At 41.0% G+C, this 21,272-nt stretch overlaps 1 protein-coding gene across 2 annotated transcripts in view; it reads left to right on the top strand.

The window, feature by feature from the left end:
• The first annotated feature begins 377 nt into the window (after positions 1-377).
• RGMB (repulsive guidance molecule BMP co-receptor b) overlaps positions 378-21,272 on the top strand; it is a 45,036-nt gene continuing 24,141 nt past the window's right edge. The window contains exons 1-3 of one of the 2 annotated variants that reach the window (XM_072139985.1): positions 378-655; positions 1,661-1,708; positions 14,288-14,481. In XM_072139985.1, coding sequence (XP_071996086.1) covers positions 1,707-1,708; positions 14,288-14,481 — 196 coding nt within the window. In that variant the 5' untranslated portion in view covers positions 378-655; positions 1,661-1,706. The remainder of the gene's footprint in view (positions 656-1,660; positions 1,709-14,287; positions 14,482-21,272) is intronic. The other variant, XM_072139994.1, reaches the window with a different exon arrangement.

Genomic DNA, 21,272 nt, shown 5'->3' on the forward strand with positions numbered 1-21,272 from the left:
ATTTCCTACTTAAATATGAAGATATTCATAAACTAAGCTTCTTCGACATGAAAGCTATACACTGGCATCATGTACTGTGTTCATAGATAATGTATAAAGTGTTACTGAACATGGTCTAGTGATAGTACATTTACATTAGGCTGACTTTTCCTATGATTGGCATTTACTATATGTGTAGTAATGAGCTGCTGTGCCTTGTGTAAATGCTAAGTAACAGTTCACGACTACAGGGACTTACATGATTTGTAAATGTAATCTGCTTTCAAAACAATAGTTGAGAATGTATTCTGCTTCCAAGCATGGTAAATCCTTTGTCTGTCTGGGAATGATACAGGGGGTAAGTGTTACAGACATCACTGGCTTCTGTCTGTTTTTTTTTTTTGTGCCACCCATGCCAGAATGCCACACCAGACAGTCCTTACTTCATGCTGCTAAGTGTCACAGTTTGCAGTGACAAGACCCTTCATTTTCCTCTTACAGCTGAGAAATAAAACACACACACACACAAAGAAGAAGAGAGCAAGGCAAGGCAAAGCAATGCAAGCACTTCCAAGTCCCAGATGAAGGCAGCAGCTAGCTGACTTGTCTCTGCTATGTCTCAGCACCCTTCTACAGCTGGGCATCACACATAAAGCCCTCTTCTGTCACCTGCCTGGTAAGTGCTTTGAATGCTGCTACTTTATACTTTGCTTGTTTGTCCAGATGCAGATTATTATGGTGTCTTAGGAGGTGGGAATAGCACACGTATTTTTCCTTCTTCATTTTATACACTTGCCATTGCACATAAATAAATGGAAATCTCAGAACTGTCAGTCATCCAATACAGGTTTTTACTGTTTGCTTTAAATAAAAAAAAAATTCCTTGAAAATGCCCATTTATTCAGCTTGGCACATAGACATGCCATGTTCAAATATTGAGTATACAAATATTCAATAATAAGTACAGGTTTCCTCAGTGTTATTACACTGGGCTTGCTATTTTGAGTTTTTAGAGTTAAACCCTGGAGTAGAATACAGACCGATTCCCTTTACATAGTGTATTTGGCATACGTTTGTTGAGATTAGATGTATCACATTCTGTTTATAATTGATGTTATTATATTGAAAATACTATAAACAACCTCTAAAGTAAACTTGGTCAAAAGTGATCAAATGTTAGACTGAAATTGGAACTGGCTCATATTATTTGACAGACTGTATTGAGGTTATGCCTGCAATGGTACTGGGACAAGTAAAGATCACAAAAGGCCAAAAAGCATCTGGTCCTTGTAGTAATTGACATTACATTACTTCACCTTGAAAAGACATTATTGACTGAGTATTCGCACTGTAAAGCTTCCCTGAGTGCTTGGCTAATGGGGAAAGCTGAAAGTGTTTTAGGACTGGAGGCTGTGTTCAGTTTAGCAACTTACCTTAGGCAATAATAGGCTTAGAACACTTTGGATCTGAACTGAAGATGCAACATCCAAATCCTAAGCAAATTGCTATTATTGTGATTATTTATTAATGATCTGTCAAGCTCTCCCTGGCAGTGATTCTTCTAAACCCGGATGCTCCTCATGTGAGAGCTAATAATTATCATGCTGACCCAGGGAGCTTACAATCCTATCTGGGGCACAATTCTCAATGTTTTAAGAATATCCCTGATATTGTTTTACAGCTTGAAGACTGGAATGATTCCTTGACTCCCAGTATCATATAGTACCATGTAAGTATTGCTTTATGTTTCCACCTGTTACTATTGCTCATGTCTGCTGTCATTTGTTAACCCCTTCACTTCCCTTGTTTTATTATCTTTGCTTTGTCTTCTTGCTCCATCTAGCATGGTATTCCTTTCTGTATTTTTCTTCAAAACCCATGTTTATTGTTCCTTGGCTGTCTTTCACTCCTTGCTTTACATATCCCCTCCCGCCTTCCCTCTGTCTCTACCTCTCCATTGTCTATATCTTGAGTCTCCTTCACCTCCACCCTGTTACCCATGCCTCCCCCTATCCTTTCCATACTCTTTGTCTTCTCCACACTTTCTTTTCTTTGCATCCAACTTTCCGTTATATCCATGTCCTTCTGATCAGTTATATTGAATTCCTTTACTATACTAACCAGCAACATGTGAAAAGTTAATAGATTACAGATTTATTGGAAGGATTACTTAGGTCCTGGCGTATACATATATATTTGTCTACGACATGACCTTCCTTTGAGCAGAAGAAAGTCTTGGTGATTTGCACATGGTTTCCGGTAAAAAGGGAGAATTTATTCTCTTTAAAATCCATTAATGCATCTTGCATGTGTTTCAGCACATCCCAGCTGTAGATCACTTTTGCTGTGTTCCCGACAGTCCCCAGGCAAAACTAAGGAAATGTGATGTGGCCACAAGATCATTGTTTTAGCAATATCTGCCAAATTACACAGTCTGAAGATGTGTTGAACCAATAAAGGAAAATAGGAAAATATTAACATAGCTCGGGGTCACAGAAGCTTATTGCTAGAACATGGATAGAGTTAATCAGTTAGAAGATTGTAAAATGATGGTTTTTTTTTAATAATGTGCCCACAGTGTCACAAAGAGCGATAGCGTAATTGCATTGTAAAAGCTGTGTAATCTTCAAGTGTAGCTATGAAAATTAATATTTTGTAACTGGGCTATAAATGCATAATAATCATAAATATTCAGATGCAAGTACACTGAATTATTGCCAGACTTTCTTCCCCAGCTGCGCTCAAGCTGATTTGCTGCTTGTTACAAGTCTCATAACTCAACACTGCCCTCTGTTGTCTCTGAATTACAGAAACACAATTATTGATCATAGGACGGTGGATCAGGGTTAGTTCACATTAAGCTTTTCAGACAATTTTCAGATAATAAATGAATACATCAAAAAGTGATGGAAAAATGATACAAAACACAAGGGATCTGTTAAAACTACAGACTCATTTCTTGTAATGTTATTCGATTATCAGATCATTAATGTGATCTGAATTTACGCCTACCTATAAGTCAACAATTTTCTTCAGACTACATTTATATATTGGTCAAAATGGTTTTTCATGGGAGGTTTCAGAGAGTATGATGGACTAATGGAAAAAGACAGTTTGCATTTGCAGTTCCAACCACAGTAAAATATTACTATTGGCTTTGCCATGTTATAAAAATAAGCTTTATTTATATAGCGCCATCATATTCCATAGCTCTTTACAAATCATAGGGAACATATAAAATAAAATAATAAATTACAGTATAAACAGTGATATGGAACAATAGGAGTGAGGCCCCTGCTCACAGGAACTCGCACTCTATGAGGATGAAGGGGGTGACACAAGACATATAAGAGCTTGTATAATGGTCCAGCCATTCTTTATAAGGGAACAGAATAAAATGATTTAATAAATAAAACTGAACCAGCCATCAGTCACCATCTTATATACGAAGTCCAAGGTCAATGGGACTGAAGAGTAGCCTGGAGCTTGGTATCTATCTGGTGTTTGCCAGATAACAGACGGGAGGAGGACATTGGATGGATCAGTAAAGGGAGAGTTTACGTTTCATGCAGTTAACGAATGTGATGTGTTTATACAGCAAGTTTGAATCTTTGAAGGGTGGGTATTAGTCTGATAGTCAGGGGAGGGTCATTCCAGAGAATTGGTGCAGCTCGGGAGAAGTCCTAAAGACGTGCGTGAGAGGTTTTGAATTGGGTAGAGGTTAACCTAACATTACTTGCAGATCGAAGACTGAGATTAAAGAAGAAAGGTAGGGAGGTACAGCATTATACAGAGCTTTGTGGATGAAGGGGAATATTTTAAAATGTATTGTGGTCATGTTGCACCCCATTACAGTCCATGAAGATTCTCTAATGGATATTGATAGTAATGAACAACCAGTGACCATGTACATTTTTCATCAGTCCAAGGGCTAAAAGAGATGAGCATGGTTGGTCCATGAATCAAAGACTGTGCAGCCTGGGATAGGACTCAATGGGGGACATGTATCACTCCTATTGCTACCTTTTTCTTTTTGTTTGTGCAACTTTTTGTAGTTTGTGACTTTTTAGGCGCAGAATCAAGCAGCAAACCAAAGTTAGCTGCCTCAAGGATTTAGTGCATTGTGCCATATTTACCTTTGCAGTCCAGATGTTTGATCAACTTGTGCAATTTTTGGGCTTGGAAGTGTTCCATTCTTGCACCTAATAAGTCGCTAAAACAGAGCATGTTAGACCCAGAAGTGTATAAGATGCTAAAGTGTATTCTGCAGTTTACAGTCCCTCCCTAAATAAAGTATATATTCTATAGCGCCCTGTTATTCCGCAGTTCTTTACAGATCATGGGGTAATAACATGGTCAAATTAAAACATAGGAGTCAGGTTTCTGGTCGCAAGAGCTTACAGTCTATAAATGTTTCATGGAAAACACATGAAACATAATTTTTGTATTGATTTAAAATCTCAATGTATTATTTAAATAGATAGATTGGTGCACTTTACTGTATGGTTTTGGGGCCACATCTACACAAAACCAAAACTATCAACAAATGTTTGGTCCTACAAATGCAAACACAAAAACACAATCAGAGAGCAAATACTCCCCCTGGAAGATATGTGATGTTCTTCACTCCAGTAAGACCACAGAGAGAGTTAACAGATTTTTCAGTGTGAAGATGGTTGTGGGGGAAGGGCATTGGCAATGTGTATTCAAGTGGCAGAGACCATTCATGTAGATTAGATGGCCCTTCACACTTACTGATAACAAACCCCTCTAATCTGTCTTCAGCACCACTTCATATGACTTGTGATGTTAGTGTAATGTATTATTTACAGAACATTTCCATATGAAGCAGTCTGTTCCTATACCTGAACTTGAAACCTGAAAAGAAATGCCCAAATAGTTTGCAGCAGTCCAGAGTCTTGTGAGCCCCTTCCCCCTCCCAGCACATACATGTTGTCACTACATTCCTCTCCCAGCTAAAACTGTGAAGTAATTAGGTGAAGACAGGCTGCAGATAATAGGGGCTAAGGAAGGGAGAGCTGAAGAAGTGCTAGTAAGCACAAGTGACACTCAGCTTGTCTATAAACTACTCCAAGAAAAGACCTTACTTCAGACGTGGTACAATTATATTACTCACATCTTGTCAGTAATAGAATTGTACCACGTCTGATAGTAAGGTCTTTTCTTGGAGTAGTTTAAATGCAAATGTGCCGGAATAAAGAACAGCATAACGCCCTGAGGCAGTATGTTAGAAAACCTACCGACATAAAGTAGCAGCCATTTGGGCAACATCTTCCCTTCACCTTATAGCCACATACATGTTCATAAGAGCAGGAACCTACATATCATAAGCACATCCTGTTGCAAAGTCTATACGTTACCTGTAAAAACAGTAAAAGGAAAAGAAAATCTGGTTCGCTCACCTAATCACCCGTTAACACCAGTATCTTGGTGTGGTGGTGCATGCCTATAGGTTTTCAACTCCAGAAACCGACTATGCAGAAACATAGGAATAGACGGCACTCTTAGAAAGCCACACTTGTACTGTGTTTATTTCATTCGAATTAGGGTGCAATACGGGAACAGCAAAATCAACGATCGACGCGTTTCGACGCTAGTGCGTCTTAACACAGTACAAGTGTGTCTTTCTAAGACTGCTGTCTATTCCTATTTTTCTGTACCTGTAAAAAGTTGCAAAAAAATGGCCACTGAAAAAAAATAACTGGCGTACAAGTCTTGATAAACTTACAATTCTCAGCTCATGGATAAGGATTTTTGGCCTCCTACACCACCTCCATGCTATGTGGATATGGAGTGGGATGTGGTAGGTGAAGTGCACAAGCTATAGCCAGGACAGAGCTCAATGCTACCCAAGGCAGGGCTGATGCCTTGCCACATATCCGGCGGGCCCAAAGAAGGGGGAGGAACGTCAAGATAAATCTCCCCCTATGAATGATTTCTGAAAAACGGTTCTTACTAGATCATGCTCTGTCTTTTACAAAAAAAAAATGCTGTGAGCACTGATCCCATAAAAGGTATTGTATTTTGTGAAACTGCCCTTCGGGGAACCCACCATTATTTTTAAAAATGACCACTGTTCCCTGTTGTTTTTTAAAGGAAATCAACCACATGAATTTAGTGGTTTGAACCCAAACACACTACTTAAACACTGGCATATGCCCTCATTTGCAGGATGTGGTCTTCATTTAGCTTTTAATATCTTATTTTTCATTAAAAAAAAAAAAGACTTTTAAAATATGCAAATGAGCCTCAGGGGCTCCTGTGTACACCACAGAAACCCCTTCTGGCTGAGTCGGCTGCTAATTATTCACGCCTTCCTTTGGCGTTTATGCCTGCCTTGTCCCTCCCTTACCCTGTCAGAGAGAAAGTAACAGCCGATGGAGCCGTAGGGGCTTCTGTAACATAAACAGGTGCCCCTGAGGCTCATATGCATACTTTTAAAAGTCCCTTTACACAAAAAAATAAGCTATAAACCATTAAATGAAGAACAGATTCCATCTCAGGGGGCTCACTTCAGTGTGCAATCATGCTTGGTTTAAAACCACTAAATCCATGTGGTTGATTTGTTTTAAGAAGGAAAAAGATGAATATGACCCCCGCTTAGGATCATTCATCACCAATCAGTGTACCCATTGGATGAACAAAATAATAAATTTGAATAAAGTTTACATAGAAAGTTGAAGGACACCATATGAAGGACAAAACTACCTCTTAGAATCATACAAGTGGTTCTTAGTATCTTGATATAAATATATAATATAAGGTATTAATCAGACTATAATGTACATGACCTTTTTTTATTATAAAAGCAGATTATGGGCTGTAAAGTCCACGTTATAGATGCTATATTTCACTATAGTGAGTATTCTGGGTCTCATCCAGGGAACGCAGTCATTTCGCTCACCAAAGCTGTGACAGCGAGATAATCTATTTTTAATTTATCATTTTTAGATACCAAACCTCACAGCAATTATTCTTGTGCTTGCATCCATTATAAGGTTATTACAGTGGGTTTATGAGGGATGACCTCTGATCTTTAATAGCCTTGACTTAGCGATTAAATGGACATGATAATATTGATATGAAATTCTGAACATTTGTCACAGAGTAGCAATAAAAGAGAAAGAAAATTCTTCTCTGCCGCATTTTCAGGTCGACTAAACATAACATATCATTTAGAGCACAATATAAAGATACAGAACTGCCATTTCTAGTTCAGATAATTCAGCCACTAATCCTTCCATATCTGTGAAAATGTAGATTTTCACAATAAATGGTCAGTTTAAAGGTTACCATGTGGTAATTGGGTCAAACACATAAAGATAACAAATTCACAATCTCAAACCACTGCCAGACAATTCTAAAATTTAACATGCCCGACCTCACCTTACATAATTTCTGGATGAAATCCAAATCAATGCAAAATTTGTTGGCGATTTCTTGCAGGTTTTCACTTACTTACAGACTTTCATGAAAAAAATGCATGCAAAAATCCACAAAGCCGAGACAAGAAAAGTGACATGATTACTAATTTTTTTCTGCATGGCACAACCATTTCAGTGTAGATAACAAACAAGTTGTCTACGTTACTTTTGCATAATCACATTAAGAATACTGAACTACACTGTGGAATTTCCAAAAGAAAAACTGGGAATAATACATAGCACGTAGGGTAAGCCTTAGAGGAATGTCCCAAAAGATGAACCCCCTTTGGTGACATCCATAAACAGATCCTGTCTCTGATACCACGGTCATATTTCATATCATATATAAGACAGATTATATAAATATTACATAGATGTAACAAATAAGAGTTGTCTCAACTTAAAGGGGTTGTCCAAGAGTAGGGAATAAATACTAATGTGTGCTCAGACAGCTTCCGGGCGGCCTGGCACACAAACCCGTTCCTTGTCCCAGCACTGCATAAGGTGCTGGGACATGGCATGGGTGGGCATGGATGATCCTCCTAACAAACAGTGAGGGACTGAGGAGGTAAGTACAAGTTCTTTTTTTTTTTTTTTGCAACCCGGCCCCCTAGCTATTTTTTCCCTACTCTCTGAAAAACCTTTTAAATGTTACCCCCTATCAACAATATAGAGATTAACATGCTGATAGGTAGCAATCAGACCACAATCAATCACAAGAATAGGGATCCAAATTTCCAAAATGAATAAAGGATAAGCCCCGAGGCTCCACCAGTTGGCCACAAACAAGATGAGTCAAGTTTTGTAGTTGCAGGGGTAGTGTCAATACCTCTCTTCAGGTTAATAGCACCTAGAAACATGCTTTTTGTGCCGTATTAAAGATAAGAATCTCGTCTTTAAGAATGATCAGGTTTATGGTTTTGGAGCTCACAAAATCACAAGTCGGATGTGATCTAAAATATAAGATTCCTAACTTTAATATGACACAAAAAGCATGTTTTTGGTACTACAGAATAAAATATAGAAGCTTCTGAGGTGACACTACCCCTGTAACCACTAAACTTCACTCATCTCATCTGAAAATGCAGTGAGAAAAGTTTTCCTGACTTTGGAGGAGATTTTTAAAAAAAAAATAAATGAGGGAGATTTCACAAAAATGAGGGAAGTCTCAAAAAGGATATTTTACACCATACCTGAGGGGTCTAGTAGCCGGGTAAAACCTGTTGACAGATTCTTTCAGGGGATAGTGGAGTACAGTGCTCTGCTACATCCGGTAGTCCCATAGACAGTCAATGGAGTGAATGTGTGCATGCTCAACCTGTCACTCAATTGATTTAACTTTGCACATTTACTTACCCGTCCGCTGGAGATCACTGAAAGTACATTGCCCGACGATAATGCACTGTGCTATGATTCACTAAGATCGTGCGCCCGATATCCTGCATGTGTCGATTTCCCCACTCTGGTCCGGCGGAGTTCACCTTCTGTTAAGTGGTGTATGCAAGTGCATTGGATTGCGACACAATTTGAAGGTTAAATCCTGTGCTCAGTCCCAATCAGTCAGATCGTCCGACGGCACGCCCCATAATTTGTGTCGCATGGAAGCCAGCACAACTGCGCCAAAAAAAAGATCGCGTGCAAAACAATCCCAGCGCAGACACCCCTTAAATACATTACTAAACCTATTAAATACAAATAAAACCAATAATTGATGTAAACAACCTTGTGGTTGAATGTCTATTGATGAGAATTTATGAGACCGATATATCCATAAATATATTGTTTTATATATATTTATATATATATATATATATATTAGTTTTATAATGACAAAATAATAGGCTAAGATATCAAAATATATAGAAAGTTTATATATCAAAAAAAAAAATGGCCAATTGCCAACATGGAAAGCTCACAGGACAGGATCTTTTACTTTAAAGTGAGAATATTTTCCTTGGTCAGTAAACATGCATTTGGCAAACAGAATATTAGTCTGTACTTGAGTGCATTAAAAGGAAAAGGACGCATTGTAGGTGGCAGTTGTCAACACATTCCTCCAGCCGCCCTGAATGGGGACTATTATAAGAGTCTGGCCAGAAGGGAGCACATAGCTGAGTTCACATGGTTTACTAGTGGCTTCCTCTTGGATGCGGGATAGCATGGAGAAGCATTAAACTCAGATCGCTGAAATATGCCAATAAAATTAGATGGAGGACCACCCATAAATGTCCGTGTCCACACTCCTCTACCACCTATGGGCATTAGAGAGCGACCGTCCAGTTGTACTTCTTATCCTAGTGGTTATAGAACATCCTTTTCAGGAGAAAGATCTGCTTGAAATTTAAGGGGACCCTCAGGTACACGGCCACATATGTGATGTAACTTCCTTATAGATCAACTATTAAAAGTTTCCATCCACATCAACTTAACGGATAACAAATGGCAGGAGTGCTGGTTCACTTGCAAGTCATCCATATGGACGAATGGGCATTAACCTTTCTTCATGGATGTTTTTGAATATCCCATCATAAATGCCGGAAAAATTTAAAAAAACACTTGGTGTCACTATTTTGCTAGTAAAAAAACTGAAATGACGTTGGAACTGTGCTGCTATATAAACCTGTAGCAGTCTGGTGTAACGTGAAGCTGATGGGCACCATTGTAAAGCCTGTGCCAGGCCCCCGAAGATAATGTATGGTTATTGTACTAGTCTTCTCGTATGGGAAAGTAATACTTTATGGGCCACCTAAGCCTCTTTGGCCCAGTTTTGACCGCTCCCTCTGTATCCCCTTAAGTTACACCCCTGGGCTGTAGGTTCATTGATCACTGTTGGTATTGGTCATATTCTGTAACCCATAAGGCATTGGTGGCGAACCTGTGGCACGGGTGCCAGAGGTGGCACTCAGAGCCCTCTCTATCAGCACCTGCGCCATCACCCCAACGCAGAGTTCGCCAGACAGGACTCAAGGTCTCTTCCAGTCCCAGGCAGCCCAGAACCCAAGAAGGAAGCTACAATGATAATACAAACTTCTTCTCCTTATTTCTACTGTATTGGGGTCCTCAGGTGCCTATACAATTTAAACCTGTGACAGAGCAGGGAGTAATAAGCTACTCCTTAAATTTCGAAAGCCACTTTGCAAAAATTATGTGGGTTTCGGTTGTAGTTTGGGCACTCGATGTCTAAAAGGTTTGCCATCACTACTAAAAGGTGTCTCATCCCCATATAAAGAGACTACAAATATCAATTGTATATGCTGGCTCCAGGGCCTGGGGCTGATTCTGCACTTCATGTTGAACAGTTTCCTGTCCATAGAAAATGAATGTCTACAATGTAATACAATGGGGGTCATTTACTAAGGGCCCGATTCGCGTTTTCCTGACGTGTTACCCGAATATTTCCGATTTGCACTGATTTTCCCTGTTTTGCCCCAGGATTTTGGTGCACGCGATCGGATTGTGATCTAAAAGCTTCGCCATCACTGCCTTATGGGATGATAGATCTTTATGACCTGGAATTTAGGGCCATTACACCATCTCAGATTTGCAGTTGTGATCGGAGTATAGGAATGTATATAATATACAGTGCTATTTGATTGCATTATGAGACGCAGTCCAGAGGCTACACCCATTATCACATGCTGAGGTAACATTGTGTTTCCATTATATATAGTAAATATGATGGAAAAACATGTAATTATGAATGAAGCATTCAGATTGCATCTCAAAATAAAATTAAAACGTCACGTGAATGCGGCCTCAGAGCTGAATGTAAATAACTACAAGTACTACATATTATAATGTATATGTCTAAAGGTGCTGTATATGATCATGAATATAACTTCAGTGCAGTACATTATAATGTATATCACCAGGTGTACTGTATGTTTTGAGTGTTGTATATTATACTGTGTATAAACTGTACTGTATAGCATAATATATATGATGTGCTGTAAGATATGTATATCTCCATAAGGATCGTATATTATCATGTCTATCACTATAAGTGCTCTATATATTATACTGTATATAACTTTAGCTGTATATCACAAGGTATATACTACCCAACACTGTAAATAAGAATGTATGTATATCATGTATGTAGTGATTGGTTACTGGTGTGTGGTATGCTCTATATTATACTACATATAATGTGCTGTATGATATCATGTATGTAGTGAGCAGTGCCCGATGTGTATGATCTTATGTATACAGTGAGATGTCCGGTGTGTATGATATCCTGTATACAGTGAGATGTCCGGTGTGTATGATATCCTGTATACTGTGAGGTGCCCACTGTGTATGATCTTATGTATACAGTGAGATGTCCGGAGTGTATGATATCCTGTATATAGTGAGGTGCCCGGTGTGTATAATACTCTGTATATAGTGAGGTGTCCGGTGTGTATGATATCCTGTATATAGTGAGGTGTCCGGTGTGTATGATATTATGTATATAGTGAGGTGCCCGGTGTGTATAATACTCTGTATATAGTGAGGTGTCCGCTGTGTATGATATCCTGTATATAGTGAGGTGCCCGCTGTGTATGATATCCTGTATATAGTGAGGTGCCCGCTGTGTATGATATCCTGTATATAGTGAGGTGTCCGCTGTGTATAATACTCTGTATATAGTGAGGTGCCCGCTGTGTATGATATTATGTATATAGTGAGATGCCTGGTGTGTATGATATCCTGTATATAGTGAGATGCCCGGTGTGTGGAGTGTATAATACTCTGTATATAGTGAGATGCCCGGTGTGTGGAGTGTATAATACTCTGTATATAGTGAGGTGCCCGGTGTGTATGATATTATGTATATAGTGAGGTGCCCGGTGTGTATAATACTCTGTATATAGTGAGGTGCCCAGTGTGTATGATATTATGTATATAGTGAGGTGCCCGGTGTGTATAATACTCTGTATATAGTGAGGTGCCCGGTGTGTATGATATTATGTATATAGTGAGGTGCCCGGTGTGTATGATATTATGTATTATAGTGAGGTGCCCGGTGTGTATGATATTATGTATTATAGTGAGGTGCCCGGTGTGTATAATACTCTGTATGTAGTGAGGTGCCCGGTGTGTATGATATTATGTATATAGTGAGGTGCCCGGTGTGTATAATACTCTGTATATAGTGAGGTGCCCGGTGTGTATAATACTCTGTATATAGTGAGGTGCCCGGTGTGTATGATATTATGTATATAGTGAGGTGCCCGGTGTGTATGATATTATGTATATAGTGAGGTGCCCGGTGTGTATGATATTATGTATTATAGTGAGGTGCCCGGTGTGTATGATATTATGTATTATAGTGAGGTGCCCGGTGTGTATAATACTCTGTATGTAGTGAGGTGCCCGGTGTGTATGATATTATGTATATAGTGAGGTGCCCGGTGTGTATAATACTCTGTATATAGTGAGGTGCCCGGTGTGTATGATATTATGTATTATAGTGAGGTGCCCGGTGTGTATAATACTCTGTATATAGTGAGGTGCCCGGTGTGTATGATATTATGTATTATAGTGAGGTGCCCGGTGTGTATAATACTCTGTATATAGTGAGGTGTCCGGTGTGTATGATATTATGTATATAGTGAGATGTCTGGTGTGTATGATATTATGTATATAGTGAGGTGCCCGGTGTGTATGATATTATGTATTATAGTGAGGTGCCCGGTGTGTATGATATTATGTATTATAGTGAGGTGCCCGGTGTGTATAATACTCTGTATGTAGTGAGGTGCCCGGTGTGTATGATATTATGTATATAGTGAGGTGCCCGGTGTGTATAATACTCTGTATATAGTGAGGTGCCCGGTGTGTATGATATTATGTATTATAGTGAGGTGCCCGGTGTGTATAATACTCTGTATATAGTGAGGTGCCCGGTGTGTATGATATTATGTATATAGTGAGGTGCCCGGTGTGTATAATACTCTGTATATAGTGAGGTGTCCGGTGTGTATGATATCCTGTATATAGTGAGATGTCCAGTGTGTATGATATTATGTATATAGTGAGGTGTCCGGTGTGTATGATATTATGTATATAGTGAGGTGTCCGCTGTGTATGATATTATGTATTATAGTGAGGTGCCCGGTGTGTATAATACTCTGTATATAGTGAGGTGTCCGGTGTGTATGATATTATGTATATAGTGAGGTGTCCGGTGTGTATGATATTATGTATTATAGTGAGGTGCCCGGTGTGTATAATACTCTGTATGTAGTGAGGTGCCCGGTGTGAGCAGTGCGTCTGTATATTACACCCGGCGTTGGTTGTTGGGTGCTGTGCTGTCTGTATATTACACCCGGTGTTGGGTGCTGTGTTGTCTGTATATTACACCCGGTGGTGAGTGCTGTGCTGTCTGTATATTACACCCGGTGTTGGGTGCTGTGCTGTCTGTATATTACACCCGGTGGTGAGTGCTGTGCTGTCTGTATATTACACCCGGTGGTGAGTGCTGTGCTGTCTGTATATTACACCCGGTGGTGAGTGCTGTGCTGTCTGTATATTACACCCGGTGGTGAGTGCTGTGCTGTCTGTGCTCTGCTCCCGGGGCCTCCCGGTGTTGGGAGTGTGTACGGGGCGGGCGCGTTGAGGACAGGGCGGAGGAGGGGGAGGGAGCGGCGCGGTGTGAGGCTCCGCCCAGTGCTCTCCCTGCTCCTCCCCCTCCTCCTGCTCCTGCCCCTGTCCTGCGCTCAGTGCGGAGGCTCCCGGGATCTGTGCCCCGCTGTGTCCCGGTCTCGCCCGCTGACTGTCCCGTGTGTCCCGGCAGTGCAGACTCTCATCCTCTCCGCTTTCTCTTTGTCTCTTCCTCCTTGTTGGTGTCTCCCGGAAACTTTCCCGCGATCGTTAAGGAAGAAGAAAAAGCGGCTGTGCCCGGCTCCCGGCATCCGCGTCCTCCCCGCTGCTGTGCCCCCGAGCCCGGCTCCGCGACCTGGATGGATGGGTATGGGGAGAAGGGCCGCACTCTCCTGCCCCGGGGCTGACCGCCGCCGCACCCTGGGCCCCCTGCACCTCCTGCTGCTGCTGGCCCTCTGGGGGGGCACAGGTAAGGACCTCTCTGCTGTCATATACAGAGGGGGGGGGGGGGGGGTGTCATTGTATAATAATAATATTACAGTATGCCAACCCTGATGCCATGCAACAGAAACTATGTCTGACACTGGGACTACTCACTGCCAATAGTTATCCCTCCACACAGGACTTATTCCTACAGAACCGGAATAACCTTGCTGTAATGGTACCAGTTATATCAGAACCGGATCATATCACAGAGATGTCTCTGGTACCTTGCAGAAATTCTATCACATGATGCCAATATTGAGACCTCTTCTTAATAATACTGGACCATACCCAGGTGGAAGGTACCACGCTCATGGTGCCAGGATTCTGCCCGTAATGAGCCCTTAAATGCCAAATTAACGTTTTATCAGTTGTGGTTCGGGGATCTGGTACCTCACTGGTCATCTAGGTCAATAATGTCCTGGGTCCATGAAAAAGTTCAGTTACAACCCACTCATGTGTATTTTTATTAATGTTGGTCCTGGTCCGGCTAGTGATGGACTTGGCTCTGACTTGATCAGTAGATGATGGAGTGTTGGCTATTCTGTGATTTATTATAGGACTGTTGTGGTTGTAACAATAATGAGTCATTATATGTCATTAACCCTAAAGGGCTTTGACACTGCGAGTGGATGAGCCTGGAGTAGATAACCTGTAGTAGTGATGGTTATACAGCTCTCCATTGTGTAGACCAATCATGACAGAAGACTGTACAATGATGGTGACACTGGAATTGCAGGTTCTCCTACAGGATGAAGCCTCCATCACTAGATGAAGATGGTCACTTCTCCGGGAGTCACATCCTGCCTCTACTTCAGGCCTCTATTGACCACTTCCCCTTTCATCCTAATTATTTATTGATGAAACGCCAGCGTATTCAACGTTGTGAGGTTATATACAAAGTGGCATAGCTTGTACGTCACCTTCCTCAGGGCTGAGGCCACCAACATTGTAGATGTTTCTCTTGTGCAGATCGTTTGATGAGAATATATGCTCTCGAGAGTAACTGGCTGGCGGACTGTCTTCAGATTAGAGCTAGTTGGACCTTTGTTTCTGTGAATTATTGTAACATTAGAACTTCCAGGATCAAGAATGGACAACGTAACAAAGAAAGAGTTAACCCAATTTAATACCTAATTTGACGCTTTTAGTTTGGAACTTAAAAAAAAATTGTCACCAGGATTCTAGATTCTAGATGTTCTCCAGCCCTGCCATAGACACAAAGATAAGTTCATGACTATGAGATACTAATATCGTTTGTGTAGGAAATATCTGTGGGGACATTGTATCTATTATAGCACAAGTTTTCACATTATCCTAGATGACAGATGCTCGGGGATATGTTGTGACTCAGTGTCCTGTCAATGCTGGTCTGATAAACCTTTATCTTTGGTCACATCTGACAAAATAACCACTTCTCATTGATGACCCATAGAGATGATGGAAGTATATTACCCACTTGTAAATGTAGTGATGTATTGTGTGAGAAGCATGGGATTGTTCAAAGTCATTGGCATTGTCATAGAAGTGTCTTTTATGTGTGGGAATATCTGACAGTCTGTCCTATCGGTCAGGAGTGCAAACATGGGGACAATGGCTTGTCACTTTATGGCCAGGACATTGTGATGAAGAGCCTCGGAGGTGTCATCGGTGCACAGGATGTGGCATTGTGTTTTCACATGAACATGGCCCTCCTTTTTATGGAGGACATTGCAAGGACCCGTGTGCCCCTTGGTACTGAGGTGTTGGGCAGACACATGGTTACTCTGATGTGTGAGCATCTGTGTCCTTTGTGCTGTAGATTGGAAGAGGTGTGGATGTCTGTTCCCATTGACTTTCACAGCTAGTAAATAGTCCCCTGTGAGATCTCTGCTGTGAAGCATCTGTGGTCTCCCTAAGGTGGCACATTGCATCAAGAGTCCGGGATGACACCTCCCAATACTGTGTGTGCTTGTTATGTATATATTATGATATGCAATATTGTGTGGTCTCTCTTTTTATTTTTTAATCTATAATAGTTTCATATTTATTGTTTACATTTATTTACTTTTCTTTTGAATCACCATCAGGTTGATTATCCCCTATGTCAGCCTGGCTACAATAATCTGATCCGTTTACCCAAATCTTTCTGTACACCTACGTGTTATCTTCTTTCCCTTAGACACAGACATGCAAGAGTTAAGTCATCCATGTTAGGTATATGGTGTGTAATGATCCAGATGTCTCCCCCCACCCCCCAATTCCTTTCCTGGTGTTTGCAGAGAGTCAGGCTGAGATCAGGTTTCCAGCTCCTACAAGGAGAAAGGGGAGCCTTGTGCTGATTCTGCTCTGAATGGGAGTCGGAAAAAATTAACCCCTGCAAAACTTGTGTCCCAATGCCCACTTATCAAAACGTGCAGGATTGGCATGGCAGGAGGGTCTGGTAGGCATTGCTGCCACTCTTTATTCCTAAGCTTTGTGAAGCTAATTATGGCTGTAATTGTAACAATTGATGTGTGCAATGATATGTGGTTTGCAGCAGCCATTCACCAGGAGCAGATTGGATTACATCCCCAAGCTTACTTCCTCCCCTCTGGCAGTGAATGGTTAAGTTAGAGTTGCTCAGGAGAGGTTAGGATTGCATACTGGAGTTTTTGAGACATGCAGGGTCCACATATGTGATTTGACCTTTGCATAACGTCCTAATATTTGTGGCTTGTGACTAATTTGAACAGTTTGTACGGGGCTGGATGGCTGAGAGGTGCTTTTGTTCAAGATCATTACCTTGAATAATTCCTGCAGCGATTATCCGGGGAAAGGTTGAGGCGGTAATCTAAATCTGATCAACAAAGCCTGATTATCTATTAAATGTTTACATCTGGATATCTATCAGCAAGTTATTAAGTAACCGCATTGGTAGCTCCCAGATTACTAGTTTGTGACGATCAATGTGTAGATAGTGTTCTTGTAGTAGTAGTGGTGGGATGACATAATAGCTTTGTCATCGTAAAGGACTTTGTTCTATAACATTCACTTATGCCTGCAGGCCCCCCTCACATGAAGGCACAGCATCTGCGCCCGTTGTTTCTATCGGTTCTGTCTGCCCATCATGCATCCTTCCAGCTCTCCATCACCCCCTCATCAGGGGGATGGATTGGACATGTTGAAATTCAGCGCCCGATCCTTTGTTCCCAGGGCAGATAACCCACCATCAGGGTGTCTGGTGCCGTCTTGCCACCTTCTCACACATGTAAGGGTGATGCCACACATGGTGTTTTGAACATGTTTTTTGGTCCGTTTTTAAGCAGTCCGTTCAAAAATGCATGCATTCTTTTGAGAACGCATCCGTTTTTGACCAGTTTTAATAAAGAAATTTGTTAAAACCTGTCAAAAATGGATGCCTTTTTGGACAGACTGCTTAAAAGCAGGTTCAAAATGCCATGTGTGGCATTACCCTCAGGTTGATGTCAGACGTGCCGCTTTGTCTGCGTTTGCAAACGCAAACAAAGCCGCAATCCCCGGGGCGGCCCATGGCCCGATCGCATCGGCATTTCTATGGAAACGCGTGCGGTCGGGAACGAGCCGCCGGTGTTTTGCATTAAATTGACGCACCTGTAGGTGCGGCTTTGTTTGCGTTTGCAAACGCAGACAAAGCGGCACGTCCGACATCACCCTTAGGGTGATGCCACACGTCTCTTTTTTTGGACCATTTTATAACAAGTCCATTTGGACATGATAAACATTCAAAAACGCGTGTGTTTTTAAACGGACTGAAAATGCATGCTTTAAAACGCGACATGTGGCATCACCCTTAAGCTCATCAAATCCAACAATTTGGGGCGATTTAGTGCAATATCTAATATGTATATGGCCTCCCAACTTTACCTTGATTGCAGGGGGAGATAAAGATTGGGCCAATTGGAATTACAACTCTCCTAGTCCTTATCTCCCTAAGTTTCCCAATTCATGTTTCCCTCAGTTCTCTACTATCGAGAGAGTTGTAAGGATTAGGTAGTTAGCCCATATTAATTTATTATGTCGTGGGGCTTTAGCTGGTATCTCTGATTGGTAGAAGTTGGCCACATCCAGTGTAAAATTGTCAGCCACCTAGTGTGTATTGTCCCTTTTAAGGGTGCTTTGAGTCCACTGAGGCAAAGGGCCTTTACAAATTACATATTTACTATGGTGGAAAAAGACAAATTTTCAAGTTTAACCAAGAAATGTATGGGATGTAAGGAAGGATAAATCTATAATATAATCATCAGTGTTATTGTCATGTTAGAAGTATAATATTTTTTGTTGTTGATGTGTGCTTGGTTAGAAAGCGTTTTTCTTCATTGCTGGAAGTGTAAGAAGCTGTGAAAATGTTACCAAAGCTGCTTACACTTCCAGCTATGAAGAAAAACGCTTTCAAAGCCACCAAACGCATGTTAACATGAAAAATGCGTGCAGTTTAAAACGCAAGCACCAGGACACGTACCGCTTTGATTCAGATTAGAAACACATCTTTTCTATGTAAACGCATTTAAACAGTAACAAGTACCCAAGTGCATATGTGATTGGGCCATGGAACACCCCTGCGCACTTTTATTTAGTTTATAAACAGAATTAAAGTGGTACATGTGACCGCACTCTCAGGACTAGGTCATCGTTATCATATCCTTGAGGTCTGACATGGCGAGCAGAGCATCCTCTCTCTTTGTCTGACAGAGTTCTACACTATTGTTGGTGGCTTTGCCTGGTATTGCATCTTGTGTCCATTCATTTTATGTGTACTGAGCTACATTTCCAGGCACAAATATTGGGGTACAGCAGATTGTGTCAGTTGATTTTGGGTGAAGGGTTAGCTGTTATTCCTTACTAAATACCCAACGGATATTCCGTCAATATTGTAACTGGAATACCCCTTTAAGTTATGTCAGCAAAGTTTAATAAAGCTCTTTGCTATTACATTTCAGTAGCCTGAGAGAACTTTATACAGAAATGTTTGTTAAGGAATATGAATAAGTAAAGAAAAGCTGATTTGCATATGCCATAAATATTCTCCTAGTGACAGCCACTTCCTTTGGACTCTATTTAGCTTTGCATTATTTATTGCTAGCTTCCTTTGCATTGCGGACCACAGCATAATATATCTCAGATATTAAGGCCTGGTACCCCGGCAAGAACCAGCTTCTGATTCCCATCCATCATTTGTGTAGATCTACACTAAGAAGCCATAATGGGAAAGTCCTAATACCATTAAAACAAAAGAAAGTGATTTGGTGCCAGCAGAAAAAGTGTGGAATTCCTGTCCTCGATGTACGGTAGTTTTATTTTATTTTTTTGTCTGTAATGAGCAGTGCATAAATATTTACCCATAAGATATTAATCCCCTTAACCCAATGTGTCTTAAATTATGGTAAGTAGTTTCGCAGACTAATTCCACAAACGTACAAATAAATTTCTATCGGCTCGTGCACACGACCCCTTGTATGGACTGACTGCAGGAGCTTCAATTTTAACGTCCTATTCCTGCCCATGTTTGTAGCTTAGATGGTCTTTTCTATGCAATCGGCGTGTAAGCAGATCTCGCGCTCTGATGACACATGGTTCACAAATAGACCTCCGGTCTGTTGTGTGTAGACCCAAATGCAGATAGGCTTAATAAAAAAAATAAAAAAAATCCTACAGGTTTTTAACTGTGACTCCATGGTAACAAACACATTGGGGAAGATTTATCAAGTGTCTGAAAGTCAGAATATTTCTAGTTGCCCGTGGCAACCAATCACAGCCCCCCTTTAAAATAATCATGAGCGCTGGTAAAATGAAAGCTGAGCCGTGATTGGTTTCCATGGGCAACTAGAAATATTCTGACTTTCAGACACTTGATAAATCTGCCCCATTATGTGTAGTCTGATCTGGCTTCTAGCTAAGGGTTAGGCATCTTTAGTTCTGATTGGCTCTGCTGAACTAACCTTGGAGAGTTGAGCAGTTTACTGACTCATAGACTTTGTATGAGCTGTACTCCACATGCTCCATTCTTGGAAGCTCAACAGAGACCATCAGAACTAATAGTTCAGTTGCACAACTGTTATTCAATTCGGTCAAAACTTCTATGAAATGATAAATAGAAAATATATGAATATATAAATATTGCTTCTCATCCACACATTTCTTTGCTGCGTGTGAATATATTGTGGCACATTTACTTACCCGTCCTGTCACGATCCCTGGGTTCGTTGTCCAATGAAGATTTGGAGCTGCCGCAATTCACTAAGATCGTGCGTCCAATTTCCTGGAGGTGACGCTTCCCCGCTCAGGTCCCCTGGAGATCACCTTCTTCTTCCCGGGGCATGTAAGTGCTGGGCTTGCGACATGATTTTGAATGTTAAATCCCGCGGGTTGTCCGACTGCCTGCCCCCCGATTTGTGTCACGTGAAAGCCGGCGCGCCAAAGTCTGCTCGCGGGCGACAAAAAGCCCTTCTAAATGCGGCGCACATCAGAAATCGTTGGATATTCCAACGATTGTGCGGTCCTTGGACCCTTAGTAAATGAGCCCCATTATGTTAAATGCAACTTTGCCCTTTGCATTATATATTAACACTTATTGCTGTCGTTGGTTTGAATTTATTTCAGGTTTTTACATTTCTTCTAAATATGGCTACACCACATTTTAGAATCTTCCTCTGCTATCAACTAAGGGCCCTGAGGCCAGATCAGCTTCCCTCACTTCCAATAAGGCTGTGCTCTCTTGTCTAGCACACAAATTATACACCTATGCACTGTTACACAGACCAAAAATTTATTACAGCCATA

Source organism: Engystomops pustulosus, chromosome 1 (genome assembly GCF_040894005.1).
Source record: "Engystomops pustulosus chromosome 1, aEngPut4.maternal, whole genome shotgun sequence".
Classification (NCBI taxonomy): domain Eukaryota; kingdom Metazoa; phylum Chordata; class Amphibia; order Anura; family Leptodactylidae; genus Engystomops; species Engystomops pustulosus.